A 27,749-nucleotide genomic window follows, 5' to 3' on the forward strand; every position below is an offset into this window, starting at 1 on the left:
GGGGGGGGGGTTCACACAGAAACGTGGTGGCAGCGAAGGAGTTGATGATGTTGTTGTTTGTTGCGGCAGGTGTTTGACATCCGTCAGTGTCACCGTCAGATGCAGCAGCAGGCTGCCACAGCACAGGCGGCAGCGGCAGCTCAGGCGGCAGCCGTGGCCGGCAACATTCCGGGCCCCGCCTCCGTGGGTGGTATCGCTCCCGCTGTCGGTACGTTCGCTTCCTCGCCCGTGGTTTTCTTTTCTTTTCTTTTCTTTCTCCCTCGTTCAGTTTTTTGTTGGTGTTTTGTTTTGTTTTGTCTGTGTCTGCAGTTTCTTTTATTGGTGTTCTGTTTTTTTGTTGTTGTTTTTTTGTTTGTGTGTGTGTGTGTGTGTGTGTGTGCAGTTTCTTTATTAATGTCTTGTTTTGTGAATATGTGTGTGTGTGTGTGTGTGTCTGTGTCTGTGTCTGTGTCTGCAGTTTCTTTTATTAGTGTTCTGGGTTTTTTTTGGTTTTTGTATGTGTGTGTGTGTGTGTGTGTTCAGTTTCTTTATTAGTGTCTTGTTTTGTGAATGTGTGTGTGTGTGCATTTGTGTGAATACCATCTGTGGAAGTTTTAGTTTTAACGCTGGCTGTAAGTACCTTTTGTGGAAGGGTAGTTTGAACACTTTGTGGCCTGAAATAGTTTTATAACTCTTTGGCTGTTCCTTCTGTGGAAGAATAATTTGAACCCTTTGACCTTCTGTGTATTGTTTGAACTCTGTTGGCTATAAGTACCTTTTGTAGAAGAATCGTTTGAACAATACAGACAATGAATGCTTCTGTGTGTATGTGTATAGTATTAACTCATGACTGTAAGTACCTTCTGTGGAAGAATAGTTTGAACTATACAGACGATAAATGCATCTGTGTATATGTGCATAGTATTAACTCTATGGCTGTAAGTACTTTCTGTGGAAGAATAGTTTGAACACTTTGACCATAAATACCTTCTGTGTATAGTTTTAGCACTGTTGGCTATAAGTACCTTCTGTGGAAGAATAGTATAAACTCTTCGACCATAAATACCTTCTGTGTATAGTTTGAACTCTTTGGCTATGGAGTACCCTCTGTGGAAGAATAGTTTAAACTCTGGCTTTGAATAGTTTAACCCTTTGGCAGTAGATACCTCATATGGAAGATGTAAGATTTGTGTAACGGTAGGTTGCTACAAGCCACTTACTGCCTTCTGTACTATAAGTACCTTCTGTGTGAGGATAATGTAGTAATGTTTTTAGCGCTACAAGCCACTAACCACCCTCTATGCTATAAGTACCTTCTGTGTTAGGATAGTGTAGTAATGTTGTTAGCGCTACAAGCCACTAACCGCCCTCTATGCTATAAGTACCTTCTGTGTTAGGATAGTGTAGTAATGTTGTTAGCGCTACAAGCCACTAACTGCCCTCTGTACTGTAAGTACCTTCTGTGTTAGGATAATGTAGTAATGTTTTTAGCGCTACAAACCACTAACTGCCCTGTGTACTGTAAGTACCTTCTGTGTTAGAATAATGTAGTAATGTTTTTAGCGCTACAAACCACTAACTGCCCTGTGTACTATAAGTACCTTCTGTGTTAGGATAGTGTAGTAATGTTGTTAGCGCTACAAGCCACTAACTGCCCTCTGTACTATAAGTACCTTCTGTGTTAGGATAATGTAGTAATGTTTTTAGCGCTACAAGCCACTAACCGCCTTCTGTACTATAAGTACCTTCTGTGTTAGGATAATGTAGTAATGTTGTTAGCGCTACAAGCCACTAACTGCCTTCTGTACTATAAATACCTTCTGTGTTAGGATAGTGTAGAAATGTTTTTAGTGTTATAAACCACTAACTGCCCTGTGTACTGTAAGTACCTTCTGTGTTAGGATAGTGTAGTAATGTTGTTAGCGCTACAAGCCACTAACCGCCCTCTATGCTATAAGTACCTTCTGTGTTAGGATAGTGTAGTAATGTTGTTAGCGCTACAAGCCACTAACCGCCCCCCTGTGCTATAAGTAAGATGTTTGTAGTGATTGTAGGAGCACAACAGTCCACTGACTCTATGTCAGCCTGTTACCACATCATAGACAGGTGTAACTGTAGGGTGTGTACAAATCACTAACTGCTCTTGAACTATAAGTACCTTCTGTGTTAAGATGTGAGTAGTCATTATGGGAGTGCTGCAGACCACTAACCGCCCTCTGTACTTTCTGTTTTAACTCACTCTGGACAATGGAACGCTATAGCATTCCTGATGCAAGGTAGCGTTCTGGACGTCGGAACGCTATAGCGGTTTTGACAATTAAAATTTTTTCCACGTTTTCCTCATGGGGTAGCATAACAATCGCAGCTACACCGGGCATTGCGAACATGTCAAGGGTCGAATGGAAAGTTTCTTCATAAGATTCTGTAACAACACACTCCACAGTGAGCCAGCGAGTTCAGGACCCCGCACGACAAGCTAGCATGCATACGTATCGAAAATGGCGTCGCCCGCGATACAAGTGGAAATTTTTGGAGCAAACTAGATCACAACAGCGGCTTTTACTGCTGCTGAAGTGATTGAAATGCTTCACACTGAAGGTTTCGACACCGACGAGGATGATAATGACATTGAATAAAGTATCTGCAGTGAAGAAAGGTACCAGCAAGAAGGTACTGATAGTGAATCAGCTTCTGAGAGCATTGAAGAGGAAGGGGGTGGGCATTCACACAACGTGAGGAGAGGGGTTAGTGGGTCAAGTACAGTGAGTTTCATTCAGTTACTTTATCTTTTGTATTTTTTGTGATTTTTTTCCCTAACCCTAACAAATGGGTTGGGTTGTCTGTTGGGAAAAGCAAGGGAGAGAACTGTTCGTCTGGAGTGAGTTAACCGCCCTCTGCCAGACTGTTGTGATGATAGATGTAGAGCGATAGTAACAATAGATGTATAGTAGCAATAGCTGCCTACAAGCCACTAAGTAACCGTCCTGTACAGCAGTGTGCTGTGATGATGGATGAGACTGTAGGGTGGCTACAGTTTCAGTATCAGTAGCTCAAGGAGGCGTCACTGCGTTCGGACAAATCCATATACGCTACACCACATCTGCCAAGCAGATGCCTGACCAGCAGCGTAACCCAATGCGCTTAGTCAGGCCTTGAGAAAAAAAAGAAAAAAAAAAGGTGAATAAATAATAGATAAGCTTACATAAATAAATAAATAATAATTATAATATGAAAAAAAAGGTGGTAGTAATAATAATAATAATAAAATAATAATAATAACAAATAAATAAATAAATAAGGGTGGCTACAATCACAAGCCACTAACAGCTTTCTATGTCCAGCCTGTTACCGCAACATAGATACATGTAACTGTACGGTGTTCACAAGACGCTAATCGCGCTGTATGCCAGACTGTTGTGATGCCCCACCAGGTCTGTCGGCGGCGGCCGGCATCGGGGTCGACGACCTCCGGCGCCTGTGCATCCTGCGCCTGAGCTTCGTCAAGGGCTGGGGCCCCGACTACCCCCGCAAGAGCATCAAGGAGACTCCGTGCTGGATCGAGATCCAGCTGCACCGGCCCCTGCAGCTCCTCGACGAGGTCCTCCAGGCCATGCCGCTCAGTGACCCCCGACCCCGCGGCTACTTCCTGGGGTGAAAGGTTCAGAGGTCGTCGTCGTCGCTCCGCCTGTACCCTGACCCCTGACCCTGCCCCGCCCAGCCCACCTACCTACCTACGCTATGTACCTGCCTACCTACACCCCCCCCAGCCGACCCGCCGAACTGGCCTTTGACCCCTCTGAGTGTGTGCATGTGTTTGTTTGTGTTGTTGTTGTGAGGGTGAAGGTCACTGTTACCTTGACCTTTTCTCTCCAACACCCTCCCCGCCCCCCCCCTCCCGCCCGTCCCCCCACACCCCCAAGCCCCATGCCCAAGCCCTCTCCTGGATTGTGTTCGATAGGGTTTTTTGGGTTTTTTTTTTTCTCTCCTGAGGATTGGAGGGAGGATGGGGGCAAAGGTGTCATTGACCTTTTGGGAAGGTTTTTGGCCTTGAAAAGGGTTGAAGGTCATAGAGTGAAATGCTTGATGATTTCATGGTTTTTGATTATTATTTTTTTGTTTTGTTTTTTTTGTTTTTTTGTTTGCTTGTTTTTGTTGTTGTTGGCGTTATTTAAAAAAAAAAAGAAGAAATAATGGTTGCAGAATATTGCTACAGTGTTTATGAGCACGTCTTTTTTTTTTTGTCTTTTTTTCCTTTTTTTTTTGTTGTTGTTGTGACGGAGGCCAAGACTTTGAGTGTGGCCCACGGACATTGCCAATGTCAAGGTCATCCAAGTGATGTAATCAGTGGCTGGCAGAATCCCATAGTCATGGGGAAGTGGACCTTCTGTCGCGTGGGGCAGTCGGCCGTTGGATGATTGGAATGGAACAGTTCCCTGCCCCCTCCATTGTTCAAGTCCGGGAGAAGAATATAGATCTGCGTCTTTTTTTTTTTTTTTTTTTTTTTGTGGGTGTATGAACAATTGTTTGCTCTGTTTTGCCTGCCTGTTTGCTGGAGTTGACATTGTTTGTTGGGTTTTTTTTTGTGTGTGTTTTTTTGTTGTTGTTTTTTTTTTTGCTTTTTTTTGTGAGCATGCCGTGCTGAAAGTGACTTGGTCTCTTGAGCTTGTATTAACCAATGAAAAAAAAAAAAAATCATTTTTGGGGGGTGTAGGGCGTTGGGGGAAGGTGGAGGTTGTAATTTCTTTTCGGGATAAACGAGAGAAGAAATTACTGTAATTTTGGGTGTGTGGTGGGTTTGTTTTTTTTTGTTTTGTTTTTTTTCTTCTGCAGGGAGGGGTTCGTTTTGTTTATTGAAGTGGGGAGGTGAAGGATGTTAACCAAATTTGTTTAAAAAAAAAAAAAAAATTTTTTTTAAAAATCTGTGCCCGTCCCCCTCCGTCTCTCTCTCTCTCATCCTCCACCCACCGATCCATACATTGCCCATGCTTTGTCTGTCTGTCTGTCTGTCTGTGTTATGTGGAGTGTGTTGCTGTTGTTCATGTTCATGTTCAGTATATATATACATATATTATATATATATATGTGGAGATAGGGTTGGGTGGGTGGAGCCAAAACTTGGGATGCCTTGAGGTGTTGACAAGAGGTCCTTTGTCATTCGGTACCGGCTGTGCATTTGACGCTGTCCTGGGTCCGGGACGTCTTCAGGGGAGGGGTGGGGTGGGGGGGGGGGGGGGGCGCGGGGATTGACCCATGACCCTTGAACTGTGACCCCAGTGTGTGAAGCAGTGAAGGACCTTTTTTGTGTCAGTGGATGGATGTTTGGCCGTTTGTGATTTGATGACTTTTTTTTTTTTTTTAAATTTTTTTTTTTATGGTGTTTTACCATTATCAGTGGATGTGTGTGAGTGGGTACAGGTGTATATATATATGTGTGTGTTTTTAGGTTTCTTTCTTTCTGTCTTTAATTTTATGATTGGACAGTTATGTTTTTTTTGTGTTGTTTTTTTATAATTTTTTTATTATCTCCCGCTTCAGATGAAAAAGTTTTATTATCCACTGTGGGTGGGTGTTGCGACCAGCCGACTGAACACAGGAAAGGCCTTGGAGTTTTGGGTCGGAAGGATTCGCGCTGGGTAAAGGACAACAGTGATTTAGCCCTTCACGAGTGTTTCCTCTGGCTCTTGGTGTGTTTGTTTGTTTTTTTAAAACAATTTTATGATTCATTTGTGCTGTTTTTTTAAGTCTGAAAACGTGTGAGAGAGAATGGCCTGTATAGGGGGGTTAATGTCTATCGACAGCTGCGAACAAATTGCCGTTTGATCTTGGTGTTTGAGTTTGGGAGAATATTCTTAGACTTTTGGTCGGTCTGTCTGTCGGCATGTCTGTCCTCGTCTGGCTCTGTTTGGTCATGTGTTGTTTCTGTGGATTGAGGCTGTCTCTAGTTCTGTCTCTCTGTCCACTCCCCATGCCTTCTCTCTCTCTCTCTGTCTCTGTCTCTCTCTGTGTCTTTCTGTCTCTCTGTCTCTGTCTCTCTCTCTGTCTTTCTGTCTCTCTCTCTGTCTCTCTGTCTCTGTCTCTCTCTCTGTCTTTCTGTCTCTCTCTGTCTTTCTGTCTCTCTCTCTCTCTTTCTGTCTCTGTCCCTCTTTCCCCCTGTCTCTTTCCCCTCCCCCCTCTTCAAAATAAAGATTTTTTTTTTCCCCATCAGAATGAATCAGTGATGTATTTCTGATTATAATGCTGTATTGTATGTGTGTGGGTTTTTTTGTGTGGGTTTTTTTTTGTTTTTTTTTGTAGATAGGTTTGCTGTTGACACCAAAAAAAAAAAAAAAGGAAAAAAGAAAGAAAGAAAATACTGTGTGTGGTATTTTTGCAGTAACAGTGATGCGTTCACAACATTGCTCCATCCATGTGTATGAACTTGACTGAAGTCTGCTTCTGATTTTCTTCTGTGCTGTAAGGGGAACAAATCTGTCAAGATTATTCTCTTTCTTCTTCTTTTTCTTATTTTTTTTTTTTTTAGAATAAATAATTGTTCATTTATTTACTTGTTTCTTTCAGATTAGTTCTGATTATGTAGCAGACTGTTCTCAGTGCAGAGGAAAATATTATGTATTTACTGAATTGTTTTAGATTAGTTTTGATTGTGTAGGTAGTAGTACTCTGCTCAAGTGCAGAAGAAAATGTGAAGTGATTAAATTAAAAAAAAAAAAAAAAGAAGAATGTTCGGGAGGTGGGGGAGGGTGGGGTGGGATGTTTGAAAGCCTCAGTGGCTCTCACTCTCTTTTGTTTTGTTGTTGTTTGATTTGTTACTGTCTTTTTTCCTTGTGGGACTTTCTGCAAGTGTAGCAAGGAGGAGGAGGAGGAGAAGAGAAAACTTTTTTTGTCTCTGTGCCTGGTTTGTGATTGCCCGTCACATCCGCCAACGACATCTCAGGAGATTTCATGTGTGTGTGTGTTGTGTTGTGGTCGTGTGCGAGTTTCTTTGTGTGTTGTGGTTGCGTGTGATTCCATTGTGTGTGTGTGTGTTGTGGTCGTGTGCGAGATTCCATGTGTGTTGTGGTTGCGTGTGATTCCGTGTGTGTGTGTTGTGGTCATGTGTGATTTTATGTGTGTTGTGACTGTGTGTGATTCTGTGTTTGTGTGTGTGTGTTGTGGTCATGTGTGATTTTATGTGTGTTGTGACTGTGTGTGATTCTGTGTGTGTGTGTGTGATTCTGTGTGTGTGTGTGTGTGTGATTCTGTGTGTGTGTGTGTCCTTTCATCCCCCCCACCCCCACCCCTTGTGTGTCTCTGATCATCACTGTGGTTTCTATCACCCTGCTGTGTGTTGGGAGTGGATGGAATGCGTTCTCTGTGTCTGTGTGTGTGTGTGTGTGTGCTGTTCCTGCGTCACTGCGTGTCTGGCAAAGCTGTGAGCTTCCCCTCACCCGTGTTGGAAAGTTGGCTCATGCAGTGGTTTGTGCTGGGTCGGGGCGTGTCGTTTTGCGGCTGTCGTCGTGTTGTGTTTCTGTCACACGTGTTGTTTGAAGGGTTCTGTGTCTTTTTTTTTTGGATTGAGTCGAGTGTGTCGTTGTCTCCGTTGTCTTTGTGTTTGTTACTTGATCTGTTTTGATTGGTCTATGGTGATGTTTGCTGGTTACTTAAAAAAATCTTTTGTGCACGGTGTGTTTTGATTGGTCTGTGGTGATGTTTGCTGGTTCCTGATTGGCTGTTCATGTGAGGTGGTTAGTGGTGGAGGATAGTGGCGGTGACTGTTGTGTCAACATGATAGCTGGGTGGTGGTCAGTGATGGAGTGGCAGTGTAGACGGTCTGTGTGTGGCTTGTTTGGGAGTGTTTGGCTCTGATGATTGGAGCTGTGCTTTTAGCGGCTCTACATGGCTAGTCAAGTCATGCGTAACAATAATAATGATGAGAGGACATTCGGCACACTCAGTCTAATGATACAAAAGCATTGAGCGTTCACAGTGATAAGCACAATGACATATATGCATACTAGAAACACAAGCGCGGTACTTGTGCTTGCTCAACTCCTCCCACTCCAACCTCAAGTGTAACAATGGTGAGAGGACATTCGGTACACTCAGTGTAATGATGCAAAAGCCCTGGGTGTTCACAGAGATAAGCACAATGACATATATGCATGCTAGAAACACAGGTGCAGTGCATAACTCCCACTCCACCCTCAACCCACAAACCCACACTCACTCCACTCCAAAGTGTACTTTGTGTAATTTCTTATGTGAGATAGCGAAAGTGCACACGACTTGACCAGTCATGTTGTCTTAAGTGTTCTTGAAAGCCCATGATTACCTGTATATTATCTTGTTTGTACCACCGTGCTTTTTGCATTTTGGCTGATTTCGGACGCATGTTTGTTATTCTCGTAGGAATGGTTAGAAAGGGAGAAAGAAGAAAAGGTTCCTTTGGGATTTGGTTGATTCCTTTGGGGTTTGGTTGAAAAAGAAAACAGGAAGAAAAAAAGGTTCCTTTGGGGTTTGGTTGAAAAAGAAAACGGGAAGAAGAAAAGGTTCCTTTGGGGTTTGGTTGAAAAAGAAAACGGGAAGAAGAAAAGGTTCCTTTGGGGTTTGGTTGAAAAAGAAGAGGAAGAAGAAAAGGTTTGTTAGGGGCTTGTTGTCTGCAGAAGGGTGAGTGGTCTGTGCTGTTTGGGTTGTTTTTGTTGTGTGTGTCGACATGAAGCAGTTGTTTGTTGTTTTGTGAAAGTTGTGCTTCCGTGTGTTGCTTGGCCTTGTGTTAGTGACCATATGTTACTTTCCTTTGTGTGTGTGTGTGTGTGTGTGTGTGTGGTGTTTTTTTCTCTGCTTTGTTGGAGAAGTTCCCCCCCACCTTCCCCCCCTCTCCGGTGTAGAAGCATAGGACAATTAGATCCACGCTTTCCTGCGGTCAGTTTTGTCATTGATTCTGTCTAGGATGGCTCCCCCTGTCTCGTTCCCCACAAATCAAGTTTGGAGAAACAGAAAGAAAGAAAAGAATAAGAAAGTTGTGTTTGTGTGGGAGGTGTGTGTGTCTGTGTTGTAGTAGAGATGGTGCGTGTCGTGATGATTAGGGAGGAGTGTGTGTGTGTGTGTGTGTGTTGTGTTCAAGTTTTGCAGACTTCTGTGAAACGTGGTTACACACCCTCCCCTTGTGATGATCAGAGAGGAGAGTGTGTGTGTGTGTGTGTGTGTCTTTGTGTTGTGTTAGTTTTGCAGACTTCTGTGAAACGTGGTTATACACCCTTCCCCTCCCATCCCCCTCCTCCACCTCTGCTCCTCTTCTGTCTGTCTCCCAGCATGTCCAGCAGCGAGGGTAGTAGCCCCCGCCTTCACCATGTCATGAATGTCTGTCTGAAATAATTGTGCGCTGATTGATGTCGGAACGACAAAAACTTTTCTTCCTGACTGCCAAAAGTAAAAGGGAGAAGGTGGAGAAAGCTCCTTGCAGAGTAGTTGAGCCGTTTCTCACCAGACGTCGCCTTTATTCCAGAGGGCGGAAGGTGGAGGGGATGGGATGGGGGGGACATGAGGGTTGTTATGTGGAGGGGTGGTGATTGTCTTGACTGGTGCGGCATCCGCACTGTCTGCTGTTGGTTCGTGGCAGAGTGAGGCAAGGCAACGCAAGACGTTTTTGTGTGCGTCCCTGGGTGCATTGAAACGTCACGCACATGCGTCTCTACGACTGCATCTTGAGGAATCTTCTTCCTCCTCTTCTTCCTTTTCTTCATCTTCCTCATATTCTTCTTCTTCTTTACGCTGTGAAAAGTATTTCAGTGGCATTACTCCCATGCCGCTCATTTAGATTCCCCCATACACAGCCACACCCAGGTTCGTCTGTCACAGTTCCAGCGTCGGCAGTCTGTAGGGAACCATCGATGTTAGGTCGCCAGGAGGCCACACACCAGAGGAGACCCTGCACTGCTGCTGAGTCACTTCGGTGATTTAACGTACTTAGGACACCACCTGCTAAGCCCCCTACTAACGACAATAATGGCTCTGTAGCGGAGCCAGACTGAGTGAGCGTCCCTCCCAGGGTGGAGACCGCCACTACGTCCCTCAAACAACAGCCCCCATGAATCTGCTGACACTGAAAAAAAAAGAAAAAGAAAACAGTTTATGGGATTCACCAGTGGAGTGATGGCCTAGAGGTAGAGACGATAAACCGAGGTCCCGTGTGCAGCATGCACTTAGCGCACGTAAAAGAACCCACGGCAACAAAAGGGTTGTTCCTGGCAAAATTCTGTAGAAAAATCCACTTTTATAGGAAAAACAAATAAAACTGCACGCAGGAAAAAATACCAAAAAAATGGGTGGCACTGTAGTGTAGCGACGCACTCTCCCTGGGGAGAGCAGCCGGAATTTCACACAGAGAAATCTGTTGTGATAAAAAGGAATACAAATACGAATACAAATTCCTCCAGGTCTATCGGCTGTGTGTCAAAAAAAGCCTGGGTCACTGCAAATGGTTTCCCTGTCCATTTCTGCAGTGCTGTCAGTACATCAGTGGGTTTTTTTTTTCTTTTTCTTCTTCTGTCTTTCCCTCTGTCTCTGTTCTTGAACAGCTCCTTGGAGGATTGTTTGGCTATTGGATCTTGTCACAGGGCCATATTTTTTTTATTTTTTTTTTTCTGAACCGATGTCAGCAGATCTTCTCTTGGTTCAGTGGTGTTGCTTGATGGTTAGGCCTAGGCGCGCTTTTTTCTCTCTCCCTCTCTCTCTCTTTCTCGGCTGCCTGTGGTACTTGGAGTGTTTCCAAGGTCAGTTCAGTTCAGCTACTCAAGGAGGCGTCACTGAGTGTGATAGCCGAGTGGTTAAAGCGTTGGACTTTCAGTCTGAGGGTCCCGGGTTCGAATCTCGGTAACGGGGCCTGGTGGGTGAAGGGTGGAGATTTTTTCCGATCTCCCAGGAACAGACCTGCTAGTGCCTGAAGCCCCTTCATATGTATACGCAGGCAGATCAGATACGCATGTTAAAGATCCTGTAATCCATGTCCGCATTCAGTGGGTTATGCACACCCCTGAAAATGGAGTATGGCTGCCTACATGGCGGGGTAAAAACGGTCATACATGTAACAGCCCACTCGTGTACATACGAGTGAATGTGGGAGTTGCAGCCCATGAATGCAGAAGAAGAAGAAGAAGCAATATAGCTCAGTTGAGTTGCTCAAGGAGGTGTCACTTCGTTGAGTTGCTGAACTGATCGAGAGCAGGTTTCGAGCTTTTGTGCCGGTCACATTGCCGGCAAGCTGTTTCAGGGGAAATAGGGGACGGTTGGTGAGAAACGGCTGCAACACACGTCTCGAGGAATGGTCCTCCTCCTCTTCCTCTTCCTCCTCTTTCTCATTCTTTGTGCTTTGTTTGTGTTGGTGCCCCCCCCCCCCCCCCCCCCCGCCCCCCCACTCATCCCTCAAAGGCTGTTGTGAAATTCTGCTGTTTTTTGTGTGACACAGCTGTTGTGATGTTACTTTGTTGTTTTAAAAAAAAAAACACCCACACACACACTTAAAAAACAAACTGGAAACCAGCAAAACAACAACAACAACAACAACAACAAAACAGAACAAAAAAACAAAAAAGAAATGGGTTGAGAACAGAGTAGTGCATTACAGACAATAGCTGGATTTCTGAAGAAGGAAGGGAAGTAATTTGCTGAATGAAATTAATTTTAGCTCCCTTCGGAGGTAGCACATGCAGACATGCTTCTATGTGTTTTTTTGTTTCCCAGTTTTTGTGATAGCATGTGTGTTCCTTCCAGGTTTGTGTTGTGTGTGTGTTGGTGTGGGGAGGGAGGGGGGGGTATATGTGTGGATGTGGTGTGTTTGATTTGAACAATAAACACAAGGCGTGGGTAACCCTTACACAGCAAGACACGGGCGTGACAGTGTGGAGAGATTTTAGGACAAGAGATGAGTCGTCCTATAACCAAACTATTTCACCCCTTGGTGTAATGATTTCTTTCAGTTCGTTTCATTTTTTTTTTTTTTCAATACTGTCGCTGATGTAAAATATAGAATAATAATGTTTCCAGGCAGAATGTTTTATTAGAAAAAAAGCGAAACTAAAATTATGATCAGACCAAAATTAGACTTTAAAAAACAGCATGAACAATACTTGAAATTAGAAAGAAAAAAAAAGGAAATAGATAAGTATTTACATAGTGCTGAATCATGTGCGGAGACAAATCGGTCCTTCACACAATGCACGGATAAGTCTGATTCAGAGCAATAAAAGATGTAATCATAAACACATCAAAAACTTGGCGATGAATAGAATGCATGTGGAACACCGCACAAGGCAAAATCAGCATGTCATCTTTAGCTGTGCGACAAGTTGAGGGCGTCAAGAAATAGCATCTTTAGACATGGCATTGCGTTGTGTTACTGATGATTTTGGTATGTTCTGGATTTTTGGATTTTATAAGTAGAACTTGACGCACTGAAAAACAAGAGAAGCAAGGCCTTCAAGACTCACTTGTGATAAATTAAGTCCCCTAGCATTAATTACAGAGTAATTTCCCTTTTTTACTATCTGCACCAAAACGTTTGCAAAATAAATAAAAATTCCATGCTTAGCAAAAGAAGTTCTTGTTTGAACAAAAAATGATAATAATGACTCCTCTTGTTGTTGTGTCAGAATAAGAGGTCAAAGTGCCAAGTTTAGAGAATACAAAAAAAAAATAAATATAACAGTAAATGCAGTTTGCATATAATTAGGCTTCTTTTTTTAATTTTTTTGTGCCCATCCCAGAGGTGCAATATTGTTTTAAACAAGATGACTGGAAAGAACTGAATTTTTCCTATTTTTATGCCAAATTTGGTGTCAACTGGCAAAGTATTTGCAGAGAAAATGTCAATGTTAAAGTTTACCACGGACACACACACACACACACACACACACAGACAACCAAACACCGGGTTAAAAACATAGACTCACTTTGTTAACACAAGTGAGTCAAAAACCACCCATGGCAACGTAAGTGTTGGCAAAACACTGTTGAAGACACCCACCCTGCCACAGATATTTGTGCATGCACTGGAGCCAAAGCACGCTGGGTTATGCTGCTTGTTAGAGGCATCTGTCTAGAAAGAGTGGTGTAGATAAGAATAACTTTATTGGTGTAGTGGTTATGGGTTGTTTTTTTAACTCTTTCCGGACGAAGGAATGCTCACGCATTCCTACACAAAACGTATTCGGTTTCGGACGAAGGAATGGAATAGCATTCTCCGAAAGTAAAATTCCATCATGCGCTGTACACGTGATTTTGTGATTAGCCAAGCAGAGTGCGCTATTCTGGGTCACTCCACAATCGAACAGTATGATTGGTTAATATGGGATGTGTGGCCTGTCTCGCACACACGCTGACAAAGTCACTGACCGGTCGTCTGCTCGCGTGCCAGCCTGTTAGCAAAGCGGCCTCTTCTCGGAATGTTGTGAAGCGAACAAGGCAGTGACGGCAGTGTTTTAGGGTTGCCGAAGTACTTGAAATGCTACAAACTGAAGGGTCGGACATTGAAGAGGTGGATGATGACGAAGAAGAAAGCGAATTTAATGCAGAAAGCGAGCATGGGTATGGTGATTCGGGGTGAAAAATTGGCAGTATTTTCTACATATGGCAAAACTGTAAAAATAAGATGAGAAATTTGATTTTTTTTACATGTAATAGCTCAACACGTAATAAACCAGTTCTGAAAGTTTCATTTTCTTACACAGTATTTTGTATTTTTTGTAATTTTTTTCCTAACCCTTACAAACGGGCCGTCTGTGGGGAAAAGCAAGGGAGAAAACTTGTCGTCCCGAGTGAGTTAAAAAATCTGAATGTAATCATGCTTCCCAGAGAGAGGGAAACTAGAGGCTGTAGAACTGACAGATTGTGTGGGTGGGCGTGTCATTTCCTGAGGGGGAAAGCAGTGGACACACCTCTCTTCGTACGCCTTGTCTGTTGTGGTGGTGTGGTCACGTTAATATCTCTCCTTGTACAGGTGGTTGTGTGGTGTGTGTGTGTGTGTATGGGGTGGGGGTGTGTGTGGAGTATAGTAATTGTGTGGTGTGGTCACGTTAATATCTCTCTGTACAGGTCTGGTGTGTGTGTGTGTGTGTGTGTGTGTGTGTGCTGTACAGTAACTATGTTGTGTACCCTGTATGTGTGTGTGTGTGAGTGTGCTGCATAGTAACTGTGTTCTGTGCCTTGTGTGTGTGTGTGTGTGTGTGTGTGTGTACTGTACAGTAACTATGTGTTGTACCCTCTGTGTGTGTGTGTGTGTGTGTGTGTGTGCACGCTGTACAGTAACTGTGCTGTACCCTCTGTGTGTGTGTGTGTGTGTGTGTGTGTGTGTGTGTGTGTGTGCTGTACAGTAGCTGTGTGCTGTGCCCTCTGTGTGTGTGTGTGTGTGTGCTGTACAGTAGCTGTGTGCTGTGCCCTGTGTGTGTGTGTGTGTGTGTGTGTGTGTGTGTGTGTGCTGTACAGTAGCTGTGTGCTGTGCCCTGTGTGTGTGTGTGTGTGTGTTCCAACTCTCTCTCTCTGTGCAGTATTCTCTGGTGGGTGTCACACTGTTGAAGCTATTGTTGTACTTACATGTGCGAGGAGGTGGGAGGGTGTGGGGGCGTGTCATGTACCTTTCCCCACATCGGCAGTCGATCGCTTTCCCAGGGCTGGGTTGCGTGGACAATCTTTGCAGCTGTAAGTTTGCTTTGGCGATAAGAACGTTTCGTAAATCTATGGAATGAGCGTGGTAGTGTTAGGAATAGTCCTAACCTTTTCAGTACCAAGCGTGGAAAAAACCCTCTCAGTACCAAGCGTAGAAATAATATTAACCTTTTCACTACCAAGCGTAGAAATAATCTTAACTCTTTCAGTACCAAGCGTAGAAATAATATTAATCTTTTCACTACCAAGCGTAGAAATAATCTTAACTCTTTCAGTGCCAAGCATAGAAATGATATTAACCTTTTCAGTACCAAGCGTAGAAATAATCTTAACCCATTCAGTACCAAGCGTGCTTTATGTTCAGTGACAACTATTTGCCAAGTATGTTTTGGTCACGGAGGGTAATAAGAAGGTGGGGGGAAAAAAATCTGGCATGTAAACATGCAAACTACTAAAAGAAAGTAAATAAAATGTATGCTTTTCTCAGAGGAAAACTGGGTACACACTCAAGTTAGGACAATTTCAAATGAATTTTGTGATTGAAAAACTCATAGACTATCGCGGACGGAAATGTCCACCCTGGGCACTCGGGGGGTTAACGCTAAGTAAGCTTTGTGCCGCAAAGAATGCTTATGCAATCCACTCCTCATCCCATGTTTCAGCAAGTTGTCTTTCCTTGTCGCCTTCCGTTCACAGAGTTTGGTGACATCATGAAAAACGTCCACAGACTCTTTTTATTTGCAAGTAGATTCTTTTTTTTTTTTTTTCTTTTTGTGGCCAGATTGAAAGTCATGTGACAGTTGACACAAAAAGAGAGTTTTGAAGAATGGTTTTAAAAGTTTGTGATTCACTGACCTGAATTCATCAAAGAATTTAATGACGGTCAGTAGAAATAAAGTGGAGGGGGGGGGGCGTGGGAGGTGGGGCAAAAGAAAGCGGGAGATTGAATGCTCTCCCTTCTGTAAAGTACTGATAAAAACAAAAAGAAAAAAAAAGGCAACACAGTTACACGATTGATACACATTCCCAAAATGACCGATTTTTGAGATTTATTCTTTTTTTTTTTTTTCTGAGTACAATTTGTTTTCATGCACATAATATTCTACAGCATTTGATAACTGCAAATGCATACAGCTGAACGAAACGGTTCCAGAGAGCATGAAACTGCCCAGCGTATGAGGAAATGGTACGTGACGTCCTGACCCGTCTGTTTGTTTTTGGGTTGTTTTTTTTTTATGAAGCCAAAGATTTGTTGTGTTCACTAAATGACTCTGCGTGTGTTGTGTGGGGTTGTTGGAAGGTGAGATTGGTCGACCAGCGAGAATGGAACAGTTTCTTGTGTGTCTATCCCCCCTCTCCCCCCCCCCCCCCCCCCTCAATCCTCCATCCCCTCTCGTCGTCTGGCGTATGAGCGCGCAGAATGTGCCCGGGTTGTTGATGTTTCGAATGCAAAAAATCAAAAAAAAGGTTGAGGGAGGTGGTCTGTTTTGCTGTCTGCCTGTTTATATTCTTCTTTTTTTTTTTTAGATGTGTAAGTATGTTTGTGTGCGTGCATGTGTTTGTGTGTGTGTGTGTGTGTGTGTGTGTGTGCGTGCATAAGATAAAATGACTCGTGCTGGTGGCACAAAAGTGGAGAGAGGATGACAGCCAGAAATCAATCAAAATGAAGATTGTGTACAAAAAAAAAAAGAAAAAAAAGAAAAAGAAGAAGCAAAAAAGATTTCATTGACTTCGAATTTCGTCAACAGTATTGATGTTAATGTGAAATATCATCTGTCATCGTCATTGGCTCTCTTGCTTATTTTCCATTCGTTTCAGCTGGGTTCTCAACCTGAACCAGCAAATTTTGTGTTCGGCAGGGTATATGTATGTCATATTGATTTATGTTGTGAAGTTTCTGAGCAGGTTTGTATAATCTTGGGCAGTGCGCTCCAAAACAGTTTTTTTTTGTCTTTGTTTCTTCAGCCGCAGAATTTTTCTTAATCTCTGTTATTGGTCCATTTGCAGTAGTATGTCCAAGAAATAAATTTATTATTATTATTTTTTATTTATTTTTTTGTTTCTTCTTCTTATTTTTTATTTTTTATTATCATCAAGGCCTGACTAAGCTTGTTGGGTTACGCTTCTGGTCAGCCATCTGCTTGGCAGATGTGGTGTAGCGTATATGGATTTGTCTGAACGCAGTGACGCCTCCTTGAGCTACTGATACTGATACTGTCCAAGAGGGTTGGTTTTTCTTGTTCTGTGCTGTAGGAAGTTCTGGCCAGTAATGGTTGCTGTATGATGTTAGATTGACTTAACTCTCTCCATATGAACGGCGAAAGAGACGACATTAACAGCGTTTCACCCCAATTACCATCATCAAAATATTGCAAGCAGAAGGCTCTTATACTGAAGAGGTGAATGTTGACAAAGAATACCACAATTCTGACGACGGAAACTAAAGGTTGGGTCATTCAGACACCCACAGGACATCCGAGGGGTCTGTGTAGAGGAGAAGAGAGGACTGGCCGTACTGAGTGAGTTAAATGTGTAACTAAGTCCTGTATGTCACAGTGTTAATTGATGTACAGCTAGCTGACTTGGATTAGAGGCCGGTGAATGTCGATATTTTTCTTTGTGGTGTCTCAAGGGTCTAGCACAAACCATGGGGGAACTCAGAACTGCTCAGGAAAACGATAAGTATTTCCCCCTACCTCCCTCCCACGCTGTCTCTGGGTTTGGTTTTCCCCTCACAAAACAGATTAATTGGTCACTGGAAAGTGTTGATATTTACATATCTCAAGGAACAGATTTTTTTTTTGTTTCTCTCTCTACCCCCCTCTTCTAACCTGTCTGTGCAAGAGTGAAGAGTTAAAAGTTTAAACGTTGTAGGGTTAAACATCCCAAAGCCTTTTTGCAGTCATCGGGGCAGTGAATATCACATCGACCGTGTCTAGGGCTCAGCATAGGAAGGCGGGGGCACCCGGCTGTCCTCCTTCCGCTGCTTTAACCTTCCCCAACGAAAGTCAGGTAATCGTTAACTCACTCGGGATGAATAGTTCTCTCCCTTGCTTTTCCCTACAGACGACCCATCTGTTTGGCTGTGGAGTGTGTTGTTACAGAATCTCGTGAAGAAACTTTCCTTTTGACCCTTGACACGTTCGCAATGCCCGGTGTAGCTGCGATTGTTATGCTACCCCATGAGGAAAACGTGGAAAAAAATTTTAATTGTCGAAACTGCTGTAGCGTTCCCCCTGGGTGGAGTGAGAAGGATCATTGTGGAGCACTTTTCCCAAGGACACTACAGCAGGTTGAAACTGAGGGATCAACAACTGACCATGGCATTGGAAATCCAGCGCATTCTGAATTCTTCTGTCATGTTAGGGTGGAAAAGCAGAGGTTTGTTGGGTTTGTGTGGTGTTGGAGAAATGGTTCAGGTCTGATCTCAGTGATGTGGCCCGTGATGAAGAAAGTTGAGCAGTTAGCTATCTGCATCACAGCCATCACCACCACCACCACCACCAAGGAGAAAGATGGAGATGTTGGTGTTCAACTTTCTGAAGGCCTGGAGGTTTAAGCAGTGTTTGAGTTGTCATGGCTGGTATCCCCATCTCTGGGATGAGATAAAGGATTCTTCTTCTTCTTTGTCTTATCTTTTCCTTTGTCTTCTTCTTTGAGTCATTGGGATTCATTAGAGTGCCCCAGATCTGTTGGTTGTGTGTCAAAGTCTGGATCACTGCCAATGGTTTCCATCATGGTACAGTATATGTCAGCAAACTGTTGGTTGTGTGCTGAAGTCTGGATCACTGCCAATGGTTTCCATCATGGTACAGTATATGTCAGCAAACTGTTGGTTGTGTGCTGAAGTCTGGATCACTGCCAATGGTTTCCATCTCCATCCTGCTGTGTTACCAGTCCATTGTTTTTTTTGTTTTTTTTCTGTCTTCCCTTGTCTCCCGCCCTCAACAGTTCCTTGAAGGGTTGTTCGGGCGCAATAGCCGAGTGGTTAAAGCGTTGGAATGTCAATCTGAGGGTCCCGGGTTCGAATCATGGTGACGGCGCCTGGTGGGTGAAGGGTGGAGATTTTTATGATCTCCCAGATCAACATATGTGCAGACCTGCTAGTGCCTGAACCCCCTTCGTGCGTATATGCAAGCAGAAGATCAAATACGCACGTTAAAGATCCTGTAATCCATGTCAGCGTTCGGTGGGTTATGGAAACAAGAACATACCCAGCATGCACACCCCCGAAAACGGAGTATGGCTGCCTACACGGCGGGGTAAAAACGGTCATACACGTAAAAGCCCACTCGTGTACATACGAGTAAACGTGGGAGTTGCAGCCCACGAACGCAGAAGAAGAAGAAGAAGGGTTGTTCCGGCAAGGCTTTTGGATCTTGTTACGTGGGCCTCCTTATTTGTGTGATTTTCTTTTCTTGAATAACTGGTATCAGCGTATCGTCGCACGGTCCAGCGCGCTGCTTTGTAGTCTGTCACAGTGTCTGCCGTATTTGGAATGTCGATCGAGCGCGCCTTTCTAATCTTTGAAATCATGATAATCTTTTATTTATTTATTTATTTTGTTTGCATTCTACGACTTGATTGTTCTTTACGTTTATTTGTTTATTTATCATCGTTGTTGTCTTATTTATTTATCTATTTATTATTATTATTATTACTACTACTACCCCTTTTTATATATTATAATTATTATTTATTTATTTATTTATTTACGTATTTATGTACGCTTATCTATTATTTATTCACCTTTTTTTTCTCTCTCAAGGCCTGACTAAGCGCGTTGGGTTACGCTGCTGGTCAGGCATCTGCTTGGCAGATGTGGTGTAGCGTGTATGGATTTGTCCGAATGCAGTGACTACTGAAACTGAAACTGTACTTCACTTTTATAACTTTTTTTAGAAATACATGTTTCGGGGGGTTTTTTCTTTCGGGTTTTTTTTTTCTTTTCTTTTTTCTTCTTTTCAGCAGAGAGCCAATCATTAGCAGTTGGAAGTAGTAACATGAATCATTCACATGGACAGCAGCTTTCTGCAAGTTTCTCTGTCCATCGATCTATGTCAATCTCTCTCTCTGTGCCATACGTAATTAAACAGATCCAGTTGATATTTTTGTGGGTGTTAGCCGTGTACCAGATAACAATGGTTTGTGATGATGATGATGATGATGATGATGATGATGCTGAAGATGATGATGATGCAGGAATGACACCTGCAGTGTGTGTAGTCAGTAGTAAAAAAAAAAACAAAAAAAACGTTGGTGGTGTACAGTGTGTGCGTGTCGTTCTGTCATCGGATCCTGCCACACAAGTCTTTTAGTTGGATTGGAATGTTACCCCCCCTTTTTTTTTTTTTTTTTTTTTTTTTTTTTTTTTAAAACACTTGCATTGATTTCAGCTGTAACTGCCTCGATTACAGTTCACTACTTTGAGGTGTTTTTCTCGCGGTTTCCATTCTGAATTTTTTTTGTGTGTTTTTTTTTGTTTTTGTTTTTTTGTAATGATTATTATTGGTGTTGTTTTTTGTTTGTTTTTTTTTTTTTTTTTTTTTCAGGCTTTTGCATATCACTTTAACCCATTCAGTACTGTGAGGATGATGGCTTGTGGTGGAACCTTGCCCAGTTTGTAACCTTTTTTTTTTTTTTGCTTACTTAAAAACTAAGAAAATACAGAGAGCGGCATTTTGTGCTTATCACTTATCCTTGTTGCCTCGCCAGTCTGCGTTTACAGTTATATATATATTTTTTTTTTTGTAGACCGTTGTTGAGGTCCAAGGAAACTGTATGCATCTGAGAACAGTTTGTTTTTTGTACTTGAACAAGTAGTGGAACATGACTTTCTCGCTACAGTCGTCGGGGGGGGGGGGGGGGGGGGGGGGAATGTACAAAACTAATGCTTGAAAATGCTCCCAACTACGCACAGTCACTGAGTTGCCAGGAAGTTTTTATTAAGAGTCGTGTCCCTTCCCTCACTTTTTCTGCTGTTTTTTTGTTTGTTGTTGTTGTTTTTTTAAGGTACGAAGCAAGCAAAGCAGTTGGATGAATTGGGGATTCAGTGCTAGAACAGAGTTCAGGTGTTGGGGTTGGAGTGAGTTGAGATGTATCGACTGCAGTCAGGGAAAAAAAAAAATTATACATGGAATTCTTGTGATGTATTTGTAGGCTTAGCTACACAACATTGTTTAGGGAAAAATAACTTTACCCAAACTTAGGATTGTTTGGGAGGGGGGAAAAAAAAGAAAAAAAAAAGTATATGTAACCTCGGGTTATTTAGGAAAACCTTTACCCAAACCTAATGTTTTTAGGAAACTTTTGCGCGAACCTAGGGTTGTTTAGGAAAACCTGTACCCAAACCTAGGGTTGTTTAAGAAACCTTGACCTAGGGTTGTTTTAGAAACCTTGACTTAACCTAGGGTTATTTAGGAAAACCTTGACCCTAAACTATTGCTATTTAGGAAAATAAAACCTTTACCCAAACCTGGGATTATTTAGGAAAACCTTGACCCTAACCTAGGGTTAATTAGGAAAACCTTGAGCCTGACCTAGGGTTATTTAGGAAAACCTTTACCCTCACCAGAAGTCATTTAGGAAAACCTGTTCCTAACCTATTGTTTCTTGGGAAAACATTGACCCAAAACCTAGGGATATTTAGGAAATCGACCTTGCGGTTTCATTTGTTTTTAAAGCGACACTAAGTTATTAGGAAATGAATAGGTAGTGGGCACACAAGAGCTGTTTCTCATGCATTGGAACAGAAATGTAATGGACATTGTCATTGTAGTGCATTGTGCTGTTCTGTGTCATGGCTCTATGTCACAAGAGATTTCTCCGTGCTGAACATGGGGCTGCTGTCCCCATGTTGCTACAGTGCAGCACCACCCGTGGTGAAAAGAACAAAGTTTTGCCTGCAGGCGATTGTTACAAGCTTCGTATTGCCCATTTTCTTTATGATACAGCTGTAGGATTTAACTGGGACTGGCACAGTTGTGATTTGACCAGGAAATAAAAAAGAAAATTCTGCAAGTTTATCAGGTGTGATTCTACAAAAAGTCCGATGTTCATGATACAGAAAACTGGACACTTGGGAAATTATTTTCACTGTTTTCTTTAAAGGCATGTGGGGGCTGATATGAATGAGAAAGAAACATTTTTTTGTGTGTGGAAGTTCTGTTCCACATATTCGATAACGCAGAAGCCAGGTGCTTGGGAATGGTCTGTACATTTTGATAGGGAATGGTTTGTACACTTTGATACAAAGGAATTCGGACACGTCAGAAGATAGTTGTTCAGTCCCCATGTTAGGTTCTTTAATGTGCGGTGGTTACCTAGTGTAGCAACAGCTTTTTGTCACAGGTTTTGACATACTTCCCCAATAGATGTACATGTTGTAGGTAGGGTAGAAATAGAGATTTTTTATATTTTTATTATTATTATCATCACGGTTTCCTCAGTGGGTGGGTGTTTGGTGTACAGAGCCGCCAAGGCAGCATGGCTGTTGAAACCCTTGTTAGATCAGTGATTTCACGTATTACTGTGTGAACCCACAGGCATCGTCATCTCAGGCAGACTGAGACACGGACATGTCGAATCACGGCAGCTGGGCCAGAAATGCAGCATTCAGAAGGCTTGTACACCTGCCTAACTTTATGCAGGTAGTTCGTTATGGCGTCTCTTATATCCTCTTCCCCACTCATGTATTTTCCCTTTTTTTTTCTTTTTTTTTCTTTTTTCTTCTTTTTTGTTCCTTTACCGGTTGCTAAGGAGAAATTTGCAGTCGTTCCAAAAGTGACTTAGCTTTCTTGGCTTACACTGTGGAGCTTAGAAACCTGTTTTTCATCAATCTGAAATGAACGTCAGAGCACAAGGAAAAAGAGTGTAGTTGTAGCAGTGCACTGTTTTACGAGTGACGTCTTTTTGGAGCAGTGCACTGTTTTACGAGTGACGTCTTGACGTCTTTTTGGAGCAGTGCACTGTTTTACGAGTGACGTCTTTTTGGAGCAGTGCACTGTTTTACGAGTGACGTCTTTTTGGAGCAGTGCACTGTTTTACTAGTGATGTCTTTTTGGAGCAGTGCACTGTTTTACTAGTGATGTCTTTTTGGAGCAGTGCACTGTTTTACGAGTGACGTCTTGACGTCTTTTTGGAGCAGTGCACTGTTTTACGAGTGACGTCTTTTTGGAGCAGTGCACTGTTTTACGAGTGACGTCTTTTTGGAGCAGTGCACTGTTAACGTGTGCAATGTTCACTTTTCATGGAATCCACTGCAACCCTACTGATTTCGTTGTCGTCGTTTGTTTGTTTGTTACGGAAATAGATTGTTTCATACATCAGCTTACTGAAAATTATTCAGAAACTGGCTTTCAGATGAGAGAGAAAATCAATCAGTTGCTGCATTCACATGTACCAAGCAGCATTCACCTTGGAGGGAGGGAGGGGGGGGGGGGGATAAAACCGACACAGTATTTCCCATCAAGTGTTCAAACGGTCTTCCAGAAACTCAAACCGTTCTGTTTCCAGTCCATTCTTTCTATAAACGAATACTGGGTGTTTTTTTTTCATTTTTAAATTTTTTTTACTACTTCTCCTCCGTATAGAATAGCATTGATTTGCACAATCCATTGGAAAAAGCATTTCTGGGTCGAGTCACACCCATGTTTGTTCAGCGACGTTGTTCAGGTCAGCAGTGTGTTGAATGATGGTGTTGTGGGAAGTTACTGGGTCTGACACGCTGTGTGTTAAAAAAAAAAAAAATTATTGTGAGACGTTCGTTCAGAAAAGCTCTGAACATGACGGCAAGAAACTGGGTGTGGCGTGGTCTCAGAACTGGTTTGGGGAAGTCGGATGTTGCCAAGTTGACTGGTGGGATCAGCAGGGAAATTGGTCAGGGACCGGCTGAAAACTGGAGCCTGGAATCGTCATGAAGAGTGAGGGAGGATGGATGGGATCTGAAAGACACAGTTTGGGGCTGTGGGGGTGTTGACAGCAGTGAACCGTGAAGGAAGGATTTGTGGGGGAGGGAATGCCTCACATTGTGGTGCTGGATTTGTGCTTGTTTGTTGTGTTGGAGTGGTTTGAAGCAAAGCATTGTATGCGGTGGTTGTATTGCAGTATATCCAAAAAAAAAAAAAAAAGGTTTGCAAGACGGATATTGCAAAAAACAGAATGTCCATGTTTGGGTGGTTTTTTTTTTTTTTTTTTTTTTTTTAAACTTGTACAAGATTTCTTGTAAGGATGTCATATGTTTTGAACTTAATTGAAACTTAACCAGAAACCTAACCACCACTCTTTTCTGTAAATCGTGATCACTGTATTATTTAGCATGAGTTCGCAAAAATAACTGTGCAGCAAGGAAATAATAGACTTTTTTTTTCTTTTTTTTTTTTTTTTTTGCTGAAAGACAACAAGGAAAAGAGGGAGGTAATTGTTGTTGCAGTGACTGCCCTTGAGTGGTGAACAGGAAGCTGGAATGGCTGAAACGCACAGCCTGTCGTCTGCATGTCTGTCTGCTTTCTCTCTGTTCACTCCTTTCTTTGCTCTGCCTGTCAGTGTGAATCGGTATTTTGTAGATACAGGTGAGAACTTTAACTCTCTCCATACGAACGGCGAAAGAGACGATGTTAACAACGTTTCACCCCAATTACCATCATCAAAATATTGCAAGCGGATGGCTCTTATACTGAAGAGGTGAATGTTGACAAAGAATACCACAATTCTGACGACGGAAGCTGAAGGTTGGGTCATTCAGACACCCACTGGACATCCGAGGGGTCTGTGTGGAGGAGAAGAGAGGACTGGCCGTACTGAGTGAGTTAAGGGTGTTTTTTTTGTTGTTGTTGTTGTTTGTACTTTGATATGTGTATTCTGAAATGATCAGTGTGTAACTGAACATGGAAACTACACTGGCATGTAACTGAACATGGAAACTACACTGGCAATGATAAATGATAGCCAGCAGTATGGTTGTAGTATGCTGGTGCAGTTCTACCTTTTTAGGTCTTATGCTCAGTTGCAAAAGCAAAAAAAAAAAAGAAAGACCAATAAATAAAATGAAGATCCAAGTTGTCAAATTTGTGTTTTGGTTTTCATATTTTTCTTCAGGATTGAATTGTTTCAGTATTTGCTCTGTTGCCTTTTTTTTTTTTCTTTTTTTTTTTAAATTAAAAAAACAAAACAAAAACCCAACTCATTCTGGCTTTGGTGAACTATGGAGAACAGAGGACAGGAGAATCCGTGTTGATAACCAAGCCAACGTGAGCCAGTTTTGAGTGAAAGCACTGGTGCAGAGCCAGGAGCCTTGTCTGATCACGGGGGTGGGGAGGGGGGCGGGGGGGGCAAAGCAGAATAAAAAGTGTGCAACCATGCAGCAGACATGGATGGACAGGGGTGAAATGATGTGCAGCGTGTTGCTTGTTCGCTGCGTTTGTGGGTTTTTGGGTTCACAGGTTGGTCATTCATTTGAAGAGTGTGTCACCTCTCTCTCTCTCTCTCTCTTCTCTCTCTCTATATATATACACACACACACATATATATATATATATTTTTTTTTTTAATTCAAAGAAATGAAACTGGAGTAAAGAATGTTTCTTCTCCCATCTTAGGATTTTCATCCTTCCTTTTTTTTTTGTGTGTGTGTGTTGCTTGATACTTTTTTTTTTCTTTTTAATTTAGAATATACATTCTAACATACCAAGCCTTTTGTTACATGATTTGTGATCCTGACAAAATTTTTACCCCCCCCCCCCCCCCCCGCAACAGTTTCATTGAAAAGAAAAAAGAGGAAAACTGATTTGATTTTTCTTTCACATTTTGCTGTTTGGCCTTCGAAGTACTGTTTTGTTTGGTTTTGTTTTCCACTGATTTTGATGGGGTGGGGAGAGGGGGTGGTGGTGGGGGGAGGGGGTGTGGCAGTGTGTTTCTTGGTGTTCTGTCGTTGATTCATTGCTTGATATTATTATCATTATGATTATTATTATTACTACCGATGACTTTGCTGCGGTGTGTTTTGTCGACATGGACCACTCAACCTCATGTACAGTTGCTGTTGTGTTTGTGCTGGTCGTCCACTGTCATCTGTTCATCATCGTCGTCGTTCATCGTCCCCTCACCCCGTTTCCATCGCTGTTCCTACATCTTCAGGTCACCTGGGCTGCATGGAGCCGACTCTGTAGCACTAAATTTGATCAGCGTTTAGAATTTTCCTGATCCAACCTTACCTGTTACCTGTTACCAGCTGTTCCGATTTCAGTGTGTTTTGTTACGCTCGATTGCAGTTTGCTCTGAGACGCCAGCATCAGAATAGTTCCGACGAGTTCATTTTCGACTACTTAGCATGGTCACATGCTTTTCTGTCGTAACATTACCCAGACGCTCTAGACCTATCGATCACAATGCCAGGGCAGTCACTGCTAACCTTCGTCTCACAGCCAATCAAGTGCATGTTTACATTGAGACAGCATTGAGTGGACCAATCAGCTAAATCGTTTGCCCGAACAAGAGAGAATGCGGCTGAATCAGGTTGTGTCTTGGTCGAACAGCCAATCAAGTGCATGTTTACTATGAGACAGCATTGAGTGGACCAATCAGCTAAATCGTTTGCCCGAACAAGAGAGAACGCGGCTGAATCAAGTTGTGTCTTGGTTGAACAGTGTCTGTGCCCTGTGGATTGAGCTAAATTGTTCATTTGCTGATGTGACTTGGAGTACCATTGTTCCTACCAGATTCAGAATGTACCTACCAGATTTCCTGATTGTTCTTGCAAACAGTTGACAGGGGTTAAGATAAGATAAGAATAACTTTATTATCTCCAGCTGGAGAAATTTGGTCAGGTGCATTATCACAACATAGACAAGTAAACAACTTGGGGACTGTAACTGTAAAAGTCAACAACAGCTTTTACGAATATTACGAAGATGCAAATGTAAAAAAAAATACCACATACACTGTTTCATACATACATCCACACACTGCAGGTAATAACTAGTATTCTTAATGTAAAAACAGAAAGAATTAAGAAACATTATTTGAATACAATTATAAACATAGCCTACTATACTGCACATTGATTATAATAGATAAGAAAAGAATAAAGATAAATTGCGGAAAACTGCATCCAGATAATCAGCACACACGCACCCCCCCACCCCCACCCACCCCACACACGCGGATTACTTGATTAAACAAGAGTAATAAACATATGTTCTCAAATAAAAGCATTTAGCATATTCGCTTTTAAAAACATTGCAATTAATTATTACATCGTAATTATTAAACAGAAATATATTTAGAATATGGACGTTAGCATTAGACATATTCCATTGTACATTCATCCTGCATATTGCACATTTATTCCTCCTGCATCTCTGCCTGTTAGCCAACTGATTGACATGTGTTGATGTCGTTGGGACATGTACCACCGAGGACAACTTCACCACTCTCACCATTTTGCCGACAGTCAGCTCGCAGTTCTGCAGGCTCAGTGAGAATTCCTAATGCTAAGCAAACTTAGTGCTGCTGAGACCGCTCATACAGCCTAGCCCTGATTTGTTTTAAGACTGAGCATACGTCCTCTGTGCATGCACATACATATACAGATTTGATTTTGGTCTTTTGTTTGTTGTTTTTGTGTGTGCAAAAATTTGATAATCATCTTCGCGTGTGTATCATCTTGGTATTAACATTGGTATCATCCTTTCCCTCAGATTATCGGGTTACGTTTAATATGTGTAGTGCAACTTTGTATGATTACCTTCATAACTTTTTTTTGTTGTTTGTTTGTAGGTTTTCATCCCCTCTCTCTTTCTTGTTTATTTCCACCAACACTGTGGTTCAGTCTTATGGCCTTTTATGAAAACAGCACAGTGTGTGTGTGGTTTGGTTTTTCAGTGCTTTTTGTTGCTTGCTGGAAGCTGACATGCTTTTTTGTTTGTTTGTTTTGTTTGTTTAACTGTACCCAGCGATGTTGCTGGAGTCTACAGGGTAGGGTAGAGAGAGTGGGGAGTGTTCTGTGTGTTGACAGCGAAATATCTGTTCCTGAAGAATTGATTCATGGCCTTTTCTTTCTTTTTTGCCCTGCTTACTTTTAAAAACTTTCTCTCTCTCTCTCTTCTTTCTATCTGTATATATTTATCTTTTTTTCT

At 42.4% G+C, this 27,749-nt stretch overlaps 1 protein-coding gene across 1 annotated transcript in view; it reads left to right on the forward strand.

Annotated features, from left to right (window-relative positions):
- The window catches only part of LOC143277749 (mothers against decapentaplegic homolog 4-like), a 61,673-nt gene extending 57,985 nt beyond the window's left edge, over nucleotides 1-3,688 (forward strand). Inside the window, exons 12-13 of the mRNA XM_076582653.1 lie at nucleotides 70-208; nucleotides 3,411-3,688. Of these exons, the coding sequence (XP_076438768.1) occupies nucleotides 70-208; nucleotides 3,411-3,634 (363 nt within the window). The 3' untranslated portion in view covers nucleotides 3,635-3,688. The remainder of the gene's footprint in view (nucleotides 1-69; nucleotides 209-3,410) is intronic.
- Nucleotides 3,689-27,749: the final 24,061 nt, after the last annotated feature.

This window comes from Babylonia areolata, chromosome 35 (genome assembly GCF_041734735.1).
Source record: "Babylonia areolata isolate BAREFJ2019XMU chromosome 35, ASM4173473v1, whole genome shotgun sequence".
Classification (NCBI taxonomy): Eukaryota; Metazoa; Mollusca; class Gastropoda; order Neogastropoda; family Buccinidae; genus Babylonia; species Babylonia areolata.